Here is a 13,790-nt window from a genome sequence, read left to right as displayed (position 1 = left end):
TCTACATTTTGACAATTGTTTAAAAACATTTAAAATTAACCATCTAAAATTGACAAATGTACCCTTAACTGAGTGAATGGAGATGGACGACATGATGACAGATATTGCTACATCATAACATCAGATTTAATCTGACAGGTAAACTCAATGTGAACATACCACTCCACCTCAATGAGCACAGAAACATCTGAAAAACATATAAATACCGAAAAGCTGAACAACCTAAATATATTTCTTCTCTGTTAAGAACCACAGACCGCGAGCCATTAAAAGCAGAGGCTGAAAACATTCATGACCAGCGAAGCAGACAACCAACAGATTTACTTTCTTGTTCCAGAGGCGAGCCCTGTTCCTCAGTGATCTCAGCCAAGCGTTTCAACCAAGTAACTCCAGCAAAAAGCAGGAAAAAGTCCTCAAGGAGCACGGCACAAATCTCTACGTCCAGCCACAGGTAAAGGAAAAATTTGGGGGCAAATCCACACTGTCTCTGACGGTACACTGCTTGTTTTTCCCCTTTTCTTTTACAAGCAAGAAATAGCTTGTCACTCTCTGCTCTTCCACTACAAAGGGGAAGGCTTTACATGTGATCTTTCTGCAAGAGAGCCTCTGGTTCGCAGCAGGCTGGAAAACCTGGAGTGGAGTTCTTTGCCTCATGTTAGTGTTCAGCACGGCGCTCATTTCAGCCTATTCTCGGTCCTTTAGACACTGCACCAACAGGCTTAATGTCTCACCCCCACAAAGGAAAAGCCAGGCCACTGTTTGTACTAAAACTACACCAAAGCTGCCTACTTTACTGAAAAAGAAATGACAGCAGTCCTTTAAATGCATTTAGAGCTTTGGGGTAAGCACGCACACGGACACAGAGGCACAAACTCAACTAGCTGCCAGCCTGAGAGGGGAGGCAGGTTGATACAATTTGTGTGGAGAAAGCTCTTGGACATGGTGGAACGAGACAAGTGAGAAGGAAAACCAGACATGGAGGCTCTCCTGAGTGTCAGGAGTTCATTTTCCAAGCCATGGACTGTATGTTATGTAACCACAGATTGTTTACATACCCAGATTTTTGGTGTGTAACAAAGGCCAAATTTACAGAAGTAACACAGCCAGCTGCAAAACACAACTGTGTTTTAGGAGTGAAAATTACAGGCAAGAAGGACAGACCTATCTCAACACCAGGAATGAAGGGCTGTATTTATCTCCATTACGGAGAGAAACTCAATAGCCATGAGTTTAACAGCGTGAAGAACATTGTGAAGAACAAAATATTGTTACGTACAAGGTCTGAGTTACATCAGACAAAATAATCATACATAAGAGGATCAAAAGCTAGATGTAAAAGAACTGACAGTTGAACAAATAGAGACCATCCTCATCAGTGACATGAGACAGCAGCTAATTTGCATTAATCAGACCGAAGGTGTAGCTGTTGATTAGCCAGTAGATGGAGCCGTCTCCAACACAAGCATCATCCCCCCCCCCCCGCTCCCCAACATTTGAAACCCATCTCCAACCACTCGAGGGTTAAGAGCAGATTACCATTTGGCCTGTCAGTCAAATTTCATCAGAGCTACATATGACCTGTGGAACACCACTGCAGAGATTTAGAAGATCAACATGACAGGATTTGTTTGACAGGCAATGACAAAACTAAGCAAATATTCAGTTGAAATTCAAGATTCAAAAATATTTGTGGAAACAAAAAAATTTAAGAGGACGCAAGAACATTTAAATAATTCTGAAGCAGAGTTAGTCCTGAGGATGAGGTAGGATATATATATTTCAATAATCTGTTTATTTTCTCTTTAGCAGAAATAAGATGAGAGTGCTATGTCTTTACCTGAGGCTGTGGACCTGCAGTGATAAAAATCTGTTACATTTATTAATTTGGCAGATGTTTTTGTCAAAGGCAGAAGCAGTGCCTCTATTCTCCGTGTTCCACCTGACACAAGTGTCACAAGGCTGAAGTGACCTAAGTGCCTCAAAAATGACTTTGGATGGAGAGATATAGAGAGTAAGAAAGAGCATTAAAGGTGAGTAAGTACTCTCAGAAGAAGTAGGTCTTTGATTTTTTAAGACAAAGGGGGATTCAGCTGACCAAATTGAGTTGGGTTTTACCACTGAGACAACACACCAGGAAAGACGTTTGGATTGAGATTTCCTGCATTGTAGTACTATAGCAAGACTAATCAATAGTTAGACCTGCCCGTGCTGCCTGTGTGTCTGTCCTAATTATGTCACCTTAATTATGCTCCCAAACTGTAATATTTACAGTCTCTCTGTCCGTCTCCATAGAGGAGCTGTGTGCATACTCCCTCTTTCCTCCCCCCTCTCCCTCCTCCCTTCTGTTTTCTTTCTCTTGCTGGCTCCCCCCTCCTCCCCTCTCTGCACGTCGGCTCCAGTTTAAGGCTCCATTTCAGCTGCCTGAGCTCACTGCTCTCCAGCCCAGCTAATAAATCATCCGCCAATCTGCTCCCTGAATCGCTCTGCCCCTGCTCCGATTGCTCCAGCCCTGAGTTGCTTGGCAACACAGCGGTGGAGGAGGGGCTGATGGGGCCAGAGAAAGCGAGCCACAGAGAGAGAGAGAGAGAGAGAGAGGAGAAGGAGGGGCAGCTGGGTGGAAGCGCTACCAAATGGCCAACCGCTGTGTAGAAACAGGCTTCTCTCTGCTAGTGTGTTCCAGAGAGCTGGCGCTTTTCACCCGCCCCAAGTTTCCCCTCGGAGACTAACAGAGCACTATTGTGAGGTTGGAGAGGAGACATATAAAAGGAGGAGGAGAATGTTTAAAAAAAAGATTCAATAGGCCATTGTTTGTGTGCGCACTTCCTGCTTGAGAGTTAATTGTTGAGAGCTGTAAAACTGGTAAAGATAATGCAGACATATACACAAAGATGGTATCATTATGACCAACAGGGTGGCAGACTCACACATGGAACATAATTCCTGCTAAATGTTATTCCACGAAAACACTGATGTAAGATTGTCCAACAGCAAACAAACCCACGTTGACTTGTTATGGAGTCATTATACTTGACTTGTTGTTAAAAGCTGACCATTCAAAGCCTGCAATGTATAAACCCAAGTGAAGGTTTAATACAATGCAGTCAGTGAGCCAAAACCAAAGAGGAAAAAAACAAACATGGCTGTCTGTTACAAAATATCCTCTGAGATTGGCCACGGTGTGCAGAGAGGAAATCACAACATGCTTGACGAAGAGAGGGGGAGACTGCATTGATAGACGCTAGACTACCCACATCCTCTTTGCACTGATGCTATACATACAATCTATGTTTAGAAAAATCTATGTAGATATTCATAAAGAAATACCCTTTGAATAGAAACCCTTCTTAAACAAACTAAAACCGAGAAAATACTTGCTGTCCTGTTTTTACATTTAGCAAAGAAACATAGAGATATTCTGCCAACTCTTAGCAGGCAAAGTAACGTCTTCTGCTTCCTTTTGCTTGAACTGGAAACAAAAGGTGACAGGAAATTCCAGCACACACCCATCCTGCCTGCTATTTAGTTACTAAACAACCCTAAAAAGCATTGCTGGCACTGTACCATAAGGGTGATAAAATGCACTGTTGACACTAAATCTTGTAGGACACAGAGCTCCCTCTGCAGACAAGAACCACTAAAGTAAAGCTGCTCATCTAACTAAAAATAATCCACAGCCTGCAGCAGGGCATGTTGAATTTTATCCGCCTGTGGTGTTTCTGGTTTGGCAGTGTGTCTTCTGTCTGTAGGCTTGTCTTCATCCACTGGGGGGCCACTACTCTCTCCCTTCCCTCATATTCTTCAAGACCCTACCGCACACAGTGCTATCGGCTGCCTGCTCCAGTCATCAATCAGCTGAAGACGCAGCCGGAGATAAGCTGCGGCACAGTGAAGCTGGCTGAGGAATAGACCTGCCGCCCCACAGCAGCCATAGATCAGCCTCTCTGTCTCTGACACGGCGACACACAGCACGACTGCTGCTGCTTCTTGTTGTTTATATGGCACCTCCTGTTGGCCGATGCATTATTAGCACCACTTATTTCAGTCAGGAATGACAGTAGCTTCATGTGCAGAGATAATTTCATTACATCAAGTGGGAGAGGGCAAGAATCCTTTGAGGACCTTCACCAAGTCTGCAGGTACAGATGACATAATACAGACTGTACTTTGGATTTTATTGAGACGCAATTTAGCCAAACAACTTTTAGAATAAAATTATAGCTTAAGGTTGCTATACAACAGACAAAAGCAATGCATCTGAGGCTAGGTGAGAATTTAAGGTCTAATATTAATGTAAGATACTAGATATGTGTAGATGTGTGTTTGTTGTATAAGTATATACGTTATATTTAAATGTATATGTGTATTTTTTAAATGTTTTTTTTTCACAGTTTATTAACTTATTGAACTTAATATACTGTATGTTTTACTATTTTCATAATTATAACTAGACACGGAAGGGCTTTGATGTGTTGGAGACTACATATAATATAAAAACAAAAACTTTCTGACACTCATAATCCTGTCATAATACTGTCAAAGAGAGTCCAGGTAGTGGAAACAGAGGTGGGTGATTAGGTTAATAGTGACATCTGTATATTATAACACATTTTACAACTATAGAATAAATAATGAATAAATGATTTTCATAAAGAATAAAGGGTAAAAAATAATAATGCAATAAAAGTGATGCCTGTGTTCTGTGTAGCTTCTTGTTTTTCCAATGCTGTTTTTCCAACTAATAAATAATCACATCCTCAATATGAACAAAACTGGATTCCCCACTTTAGGGATTCGCCAATCTTTGAGCCATAACTTTATTTCATAACATGGAACGTGTGCATGCATTTTAATGTGAAATGTGTCCGTAGTTACCCGGAAAGTGTCAGTGGTGGCCAGCTGCATCCCAAGAGACAACTAAAACAACCTATAACAGGATTATTTATTATCTAAAAAGCAGAAGTTGTTCCCACTGTTAAAAATGATATCCTATCAGCTATTTGTGGTTTCATGCTGTTCAACAAGTGGTTATTAAATACTCAGTGTTGTAACATTATTGCTAATTCCTCATAAGGTATCAGCGGAGAAACATTTAATGGCAACATGTGTGCTTTTCACTTAAAGTGTTCCCGTTTAAAACCAGTTTATTTTTGCCGTTAAGTCAATAGCACAATCCAAAGGATAGGAAGAGAGTTCTGTGTGGGCAGTGAGAATTGATTTGGCTTTTGATGAAACACGCACACAAACAAATAAGTGGTACAGTGGGATTGCCTCTCTCAGACTTTACAAAACGCAGAGGACTATTCCACGTCTGACAGTCTGCCATAAAAACAAATTAAATGTTTTCCTTTTCTTTGTGGTAAAATCATTCAACAGATATAAGAAGGTTAGACTGTGCAGTTGATATTCTGGTGAATTATTAATTTCTTTGATGTAATCTATAGTTATCACTTTCTGATGCATCAAGCGGTTTGAGTGGTGCTCAGATCACGGTGATGAATTGTGAAAATTTCTGCAGGTTGTGCTTATAATCTCAGAGTGAAAGATCATTTCGTAGAGGTTGAAGTGAAATTATTTTCTGTGTCTGTGAGAAGACAATAAAAAGGAAACAAACACTCCCATTTGCAACGTTGTCACTTCCTCCACCGCAGTAATGACGCAGTTTACAAATCATGGCAGTGGGCTTATCTTTCTGTGGGGGTTGTTTGGGGAGAAATTATAAATATTTGTAAGGAGTTGAGACAAGGCTCAGCATTATGTGCTATATGGCAGCAGCTGCAGACAGAGAGAAGAGAGGTGGGTTGGTGTTGGGTGGGGGCAAGAGAAGTCAAAGGGGGAAGGGGAGGGTGACAAGCGACCCTGCATACAGGCTGATTCTGTCATTTCAGAGGCCCCCACTGTCACTTTTATTCACAGCTCTAAAAGAATGCGGGGGGTGGGGGCAGGAATAATGAAGCTAGTCCTGCAGGGGAAAAGACGGAAGGGGAGACGGAAGCAGGAAGGGGTGATAAATAAATTAAGAGCAGCAGGGCTGAGTGTCAAGGTTGGAGCTACATTTACACCTGTCCCTCAAGGCGGCAAGGCTGAAAAGGCACAACTGGGGATCAGATCACTTTAAGCCCTGTCCTTGGCTGACCAGAGACAAGTCGCTTCTCTAGGCTGTGGACACTGTGGGGCAAGTTGAGTACTAAAGGCTGCTGACCGCCTCCACCCGCAGATACAAAACACACCCACAACTGAAAAAAAACTAACGCAGTGTACCGAACTCAGACAGCTCCTCCACTTCAGTTACATAATGCGGTCTGAACTTGATGAAACTCCTCTGTGGAAATGGGGATTGAGTTGCCTTGACCCAGCTTACAGAATTAATTAAATGGGCCCAGGACTAGGCAATAATTCAATGTTATCGTCTTTGAGTAAAACAATATTGTAATAACACGATGATTGCTTGTTAACAACTATAGTTTGCCTAAGATTTAGGCAAACCTCATTTCTTTGATCATAAAGGTTGTTTTTCGGCCTTTATTTGACAAGACAGTTCAGTTAAGACAGGAAAGGGGGGTGAGAGATTGGGGATGACATGACACAGATCAGACTTGAACCCGGGCCACTGCAATGAGGACGGAGCCTTAGTACATGAATTGGGTTATTTATTTACAGCTTCTACTGTAGAGCCCCTACTGTGCTTCTTTGACAAGTGGTCTGTGGCACACCTGCTGTGGAGGAGTGTGGCAATTAAAGCCTCCCATCAACATGCCTGGCTCCCTCTCTGATCATCTTCACACAGCCGTTAGGCTTGGTGCATGCATAAAAAAAGACAAACTCATAAGTAGTCCCCAAAAGGATGCCCGACTTAATCTGTTGCGATTCGCTATGGTCCTGGCATGAGCTCTAGCTTTATTCAAATGTGCTCACCACGCTCAATTACAAAACAAATAGACCCATTAACTTCCACACTGGATCCGAGATGCTGGGTTTAAAGCTCAATAAAAGAATGCCAAGCTTCAGCTTTACCAAACAATATAAAAGTGGAAAAAGGATGATTAATGGAGGAGGTGGAAAAACTAACACAGAAGCATTTCAGTGATGGAGCCTTGTAATGTTCTAAGATCTTCAGCCAGATCCGTCAGTAGTGATATCCTTAAAAGGGAGTGTGTACAAACACGCAGTGCAGTGTGTCATAAAGCATGAATGCCAATGCTGCAGTTCTCAGTCGTTTTGATGTGGTGTTAATCCAGCACTTTCATTCCTCCCTTCTACCTGTTAGTGATGTGCTATTTGATCAGGGAGAAGGGCTGCCATTTTCTGATTCCAGCCCTTCAACAGCTGCGGTGAAATTCAGATCTAAATTCAAATGGAGATTACCAGCCCTCAATTCTTCTCCCTTGTCAGACTTCCACACTCAAAATGTATTCTGTGGGTGATAAACAGGATGCAGCTGCTCTTGGGCCTTGGAAAAGCTGGAAACTGACAAGTGTTTTTACTGATGTCTTGTGAGACTGGGCCAAAAGTCCTGTTTTAACTGTCTTTCTCAACATCCCCCTCTAAAGACACAAACCAAGCTCTGACAGACAGCATGTCTCCGCACAAAAAACATATCCAATAAATTAATTTCTTGTGAACTTGTGTCCTTCAAACAATTACTTAAGATATATTTTACAATGCATTTAATTAAAAAGAAAGGTTCTCTTACCACTTCATCCTCAGACCAGCACTTCTCTATCAGTTTGGGTACAGGCTTCTTCACCAGCCGCTGGAGAGCTTTTCCTGCATCGTAGCTGCTCTCGTGAAGCTGAGGACAATCACAACAAAATATCAGCTTATAATTCTAAAATATAATTACATTAACATTTACTAAGGTTCTCTGCAGTGACAATAGGGACTTACTGAGCTGTACTGACATTACATTGAGCTGATTTATATTACAATAGATTTCACATCCAGGAGGGGCTGAACCTTTAACTCGAGATCTAGAGCATCAGTGAGTGCAAAGATTCAAGAACCAGCCTAAAAATCAACAACGCAGTGACAAAGGCAATCACCGTGCAGCTTTAAGCCCTGTGTCACATTCAATTGGGTGAAACAGGCAGCACTAGAGCTCTTCCTCTGAAAATAAACAAGCATTACTCATTGGAATTGCAAATAGAGGCGAAGGTCAAGAGACAATGACCTGCCGGCTATGTTAATTTTCCAGTTTATAGAGTCAGAATATAAATGCCCTGTTTATGATGATTCTAGTCTCTTTCTTGTGCTTGATTCCTCTGTATTCATTGTCAATGTGACAGACAAATCTCTCATTACGCATTATGCATTCTAAGCCTCTGAGGCTGGGTTTACTACAGGGGGCTACTCTACTGGCACAGGGGTCTTATCATTACCCTTCAATGCAGAGCTGCATTATAGCTAAAATAACAGTGGAATCCCTGAAATTCAAACTTAACATTTTCAGTTTTTTTCTATAACATGCTCATTTGTTTTCTAGTGTTAAGACATGTTGTGTAGCTGCTTACAGTGTTAAGTGCATTTAATGTAGTGTCATCTCGAGAGGCTGCTAAACACCCGTCTTCTGTTGAGCCTCCGTCGCACATCCCTGCAAAGGCAGCCATACTCCTGCGGACACAACACATGAACTCAACATTAAAACAGAGCTCTTTACATAACCCTTATCTAACTGTAATGTCCATGTAGGTATTTAAAAATAAATCATGTCTCACGGACACAGAGGAAACAGGTGTCTATAAAAAGGGGTTACTTCACAGATAATCCCCTCATTTACCAAACTTTAAAAACGCTGTCAAGTAAATACAAATGGCATTGTTCATGTACACTGATAAACTGATAGTACTGACAACAATGTATACTCACATAACTTCATTCAATTAAAATTAGATGAGTTCAGGAAAAGCAAGTCATGTTTCAAATGTGTTCTTTATAAACGTAAACTAGCAGGTTTGGTAATGACTGGAGTAGAAATGCAACATTAGTCTGTTACGTGAGCAGTCCTTTGACAGAAAACTAATCGACAACCATTTGGATAATTGATTGACTGTCATTTTTAGAGTAAAAATGACAAACATTTAATGCTTCCAGATTCTCAAATTTCAAAATATGCTGCATTTCCAGGTCGTCTACATCAGGGGTTTCAAAAAGGGCCACACTGGAAATGATTATCAAAATAAGGGCCAAACATGTTGAGTTCATTGACATGAATATTTGAGTCCATTGAAATTAAATGTGGGCATTTTTAGGCCTTTATTAACAGAACAGCTGAAGAAATGAAAGGGGAGAGAGGGAGAATGACACGCAGCAAAGGACCGCAGGTTGGAGTCAAACCCGGGCCTGCTGCATTGAGGAGTAAACCTCTATATATGGGGGCCTGCTCTACCAACTGAGCTATCTGGACACCCAGATGCTTTTATATAACAAATCATACAGTTTGCTCAACATAAAACCATAAAAAGTCAGCAAAAAGGTTTCTTAGCCATAGTAGAATTTAGCAAGTCATGAAAAAAAACAATCAATTTTTAAAAGCAGCTCCCACCTAGCCGACTGACCATTTCACAGCCTGAATAGTAAGAAAAACTCTCTGCTTCTGCGGGGAATCGTCAGTCTTAAAGTTGGAAAACCTTCAAATTCTGCCAGGCAGTGTTGCATAATCACGGTATAAAAATTAGTTTCATGATACTTTTGGTGTGGTGCACAACTAGGGAGGCCAAAATTTGCTGTGAACGTAAACTGAAATGCGGGCCAGATCAAAATTCGCAAGGGGCCGGATTTGGCCCCCAGGCCTTGAGTTTGACACATCTAGTCTACATGATAGAATTTAATAATTTGGGGTTTTGGACTGTTGGTCGAACAAAACCTTTAATGACGTCACCTTGGGCTGCCAGAAAATGATTTTCTCAGTTTAATAGATCAAGTGTTTGATCAATAAAATGGAAAAATTAAAAAGTAGCAGTTGAAATAATAAAATAATTATAATAATATAATAATCTAGGGTTCTTCTCCATGCTCACACTGCAGTAAATTGTATTTCTTGTAAACGTAGGAGGCAATGAAACAATGTTTTGTTGTCTTTAAAAAAAAAAAGCACATATGATATTGCCTGAAAATTCTTTAAACATTTTTTAATGAGCAGGGCTTTGACATTTAACAAGTTAATATGGGTCTATGTAAAGTTGGTTCTATGAAAACAAATCCGATAAATATAGATTTTGATGTAATTTCTACAACGCTGTCACAGTGACAGATTGTGATTAATTACATGTTGGCCCCTGATTACAAGATAACACTGAAACCCATTAACACATCACTTTCACTGCAAAAACTTCTCAGGGAACATGATTTTATTCTCATGACACAACACCTGATAAAGTGTACCATTAAGTAGCATTAAGTGACATTAATATACCACTCTTGAGATAACTCAAATTTGCAGACATTGGGTTGACTGATTTTGGGTACAGAAACAGGTTAATGGTGGAGAGGGGACGCCGCTGGTGTCCTGTAGGTGCTTTTATTTCTACTAATGATGAGTATTTGATACCTTGATATTCCTGCATCAAATACAGTGAAAGCAAAGTTTTCAAAGGCAGTTTGGGGTTACATATTTAACTTCACTGGTGAGAGTTTTGTTGTACTCCTGCCTTTCTTTGGGCTCACCTTGCGGCTCTGAGGTACATTAGAAGATCACAGTCATTGACCCCTGGCATCCAGACCAACTCCTCGTTCTCGGTCACGGCCTGGCCACCAGGAGAGGGGAAAGGCTGCAGCTCAGGGAGCTTGGCCTAATTAGGTCCAGGGAGAAGGAGAGGGACAGATGGTGTCACACTACAAATAGCAATCATGCTTAAAAAAAAATATCAGCTCGCAACCCCCTGTCATCAACTTTTCACCGAGTGATTGGGTGGGGACAGCAGGGACAAGTTACAGCCACAATAATTCAATATCTTAACACAACACAGACCTGCAGCACTCAGGTTATTTTAAATAAAGTGTTTACATACATTTGGTGGTAACATAACCAACGTACTGACAGCAAGTTTATATATATATATATATATATATATATATATATATATATATATATATATATAGCATAAACAGTAATTACACAAAGCTACAGGCAAGTTTCACAACAGCATGGGCTAGCAGATGCAAATTTTACTTTCAATTATCATGAAAACTTAATGCAAACTCCGATTTAAATTGGACATGTTGAATTTAACGGACCTTGATTCCACAAACTGGCATCGATGCGTGATAAAATTGTATTGTTGTATTTTTATTTAAAAATAAAGTTTTTGATGTGCTGCATTTTAAACAATTATCCATCTAGTGAGAACAGCATTGCAGGCAAAACTCTCCTCAACTTTGTTTGGGAGAAATTGTGGTAAAGCCGAATGGCAAGTTGTTGTTATGTTCCTTCATCTTAAATGACATGTGATACCATGAGGCTAACATCAGACTAAATGGCATATTTGAGGTAATCGGTAATGACACATACAAGACAATTGTTTAACAAAGAGAGGGCATGCTGTTTCAAATGTGGAAAACTTTTACCATCACAAGAGAAATCTCTCAAGTCACCAGCTGGGTGTTGTGAGCTGTACAATGACTTACTTGGTGACTGGGTCCCACTCGGATTTCCCCTTGTGTGCTGTTTAGTCGCCTGAGATGAGACAAAGAGAGCAGATTGAATCAGAATATTTACTTGGCAACATTTCAAAGATAGCTGAAAGAAACCTATCGGCACTGTGCCTGTTGAATCAGCTAAACAACTGCCCAAACTACAAAGTCACAACTGGGTAGCTTAACTGACTGAAGCTTCAAAACAAAATATAAATAAACTATCCATTCATGACCTGGACAATATTAATTACAGTTCAAGGGGGACGAGGTCCGTACTCTTTATGTGAGAAAAGTACATAGTATTTTATTCTGAAAAACACAAAGATTTCAGGAGAATATATCCTCCTGAAATAATCCTGGTCAACTGCTACTGCATAGCAAGCTGAGCGGAGCCCATTTACAGAATGTAGCAATAAAAAAAGATTCCCCTAAAAGGAGGAGGGTGTGTAGGGGGGGGGGGGCGCTCTGGATATGCAGGGAGACCGCCTCTGAAACGGCTGCTGGTACAAATGTTGGTAGCCATAGCAACTGCAATTTAATAATAGTGTTCCGAATCTCCAGCTGCAGTGGATTAAAGAAAATGACAAGATGTTCCTTTTGAAAAGCCTTTCCCCCTGTTGCCTAGGTAACAGCACCAATTTTCATACACCCGAGCGTGGGGTGGCCCAGAATCTGTCAATGTGATTCGCACCCAGAAAAGCTTGCACTCCATCACGGAGACCTGGCGGAAACCGGGGAGGCCACAGCCCTCCGGTCTCTTTACAGTCCTCCAACCACAAAACACTATGACGGGTACATATTTGACCCAACTCCCCTTTCCCCTTCTTAAACAGACCTCCACCTCCTCTTAGCCAAGACAGAGCGATTAGAGGAGTAATCCATACTGTTATGAACTATGGCTGACAGAAGCACTGGCACAGATGGTTATACGCACAGGCCAAAAGGACTGACAGGACAGTCTGCTGCTCCAGAATGTCAACATACTTATTTTCATTTTTATTCTCAGCAGATAAGACAAACTAAATGTCGTTTCCTGCATCATCAGCACTTCATATTAGATTTGAAAGGTTTCCTTACACTCAAATGCTATGTTAAGCAGTGTTTATTGTGCCATTTTTTTACTGAAAGTTTTATTAGAAAATAGTTATTTTCTAGTAACTACTATTTATTTGGATTTATTAGAGATGAATAAAGCTTGAAACAAAGAAATACATTATCCTGATTTTTTACAAACACACAGAATGTGCAAGGCAAATACTTACTACAAATGTACTTTATATCTACAATGCTGAATGTTTATAACAAACAAATGTCTGCTTGTAGTCTACTAAGAGAATGGGAATCTGGTCCGTGTTTCTGCTGAGAAGAAGTTCTACAAACGTGTTACTGACAATGTGCAGTCGGCCAGGTCCGTTTGGCAGGAGGCCGTAAGGATGACAAATGAGGACCTGTGCACCAGAATAAGAACTGCATCTGAAGACAGCCCAGTTTTACTCAGGAAAATCCTAAGAGCAGACGGTTGACATTCAGATGGAATGCTGCAAAGGTCCTGAGAGAGGAGGCCGAATAAAGATGGATCGCAGCAGGAAGCTCTCAGGAGTTTCCATAAAGACTGCAGGTATACTTAAACAGAAACAGAACAAGCAAAGTACTGACAAGCATGTGATGATAATTAGGGCTAGGTTAGTAATACTAATATGTCCAGCAAAGTATCCATGTTCATAGTTTTTTTCATGCAGACAAATCTGGAAAAAGAATGTCTCAGAAGCCCAGTCTTTTCTTTTCTGACTCTAAAATGTAAATAAGAAAGAAAAATCATCTTCTAAAAGGTTATTAATTTTAATACTGACTTCTTGTAATAATGTTTCTTTCTTTTTTTCATATAAGCATACCAAAAGCCAATTGCATAGCACAATGAACCATGTAAAACATGCCCAGTTGTTATACAAAGAGGTTTGGATATAACTCAGCATAAGCAAACAGTCTTGCCAAATAATTACAACCTTAGACATCCAGAAAGAAACCAAGGCACTCCTCTTTTACCACACATACACACGCACACACACACACATACATATATATACATACACTCACCGGCCACTTTATTAGATACACCTGTCCAACTGCTCGTTAACACTTAATTTCTAAGCAGCCAATCACAT

At 40.6% G+C, this 13,790-nt stretch overlaps 1 protein-coding gene across 9 annotated transcripts in view; it reads right to left on the bottom strand.

The window, feature by feature from the left end:
- rerea (arginine-glutamic acid dipeptide (RE) repeats a) overlaps positions 1 to 13,790 on the bottom strand; it is a 128,067-nt gene that overhangs the window by 19,622 nt on the left and 94,655 nt on the right. For all 9 annotated transcript variants that reach the window (XM_034878008.1, XM_034878009.1, XM_034878007.1 and 6 more), the window contains 4 exons: positions 11,620 to 11,668; positions 10,660 to 10,784; positions 8,508 to 8,607; positions 7,691 to 7,789 (listed from right to left, as the gene is read on the bottom strand). In XM_034878008.1, the coding sequence (XP_034733899.1) occupies positions 7,691 to 7,789; positions 8,508 to 8,607; positions 10,660 to 10,784; positions 11,620 to 11,668 (373 nt within the window). The remainder of the gene's footprint in view (positions 1 to 7,690; positions 7,790 to 8,507; positions 8,608 to 10,659; positions 10,785 to 11,619; positions 11,669 to 13,790) is intronic.

This window comes from Etheostoma cragini, chromosome 7 (assembly GCF_013103735.1).
Source record: "Etheostoma cragini isolate CJK2018 chromosome 7, CSU_Ecrag_1.0, whole genome shotgun sequence".
In the NCBI taxonomy this organism is placed as follows: domain Eukaryota; kingdom Metazoa; phylum Chordata; class Actinopteri; order Perciformes; family Percidae; genus Etheostoma; species Etheostoma cragini.
The sequence above is the reverse complement of the archived record's forward strand: the minus strand, read 5'-3'. Positions and strand labels throughout refer to the sequence as shown.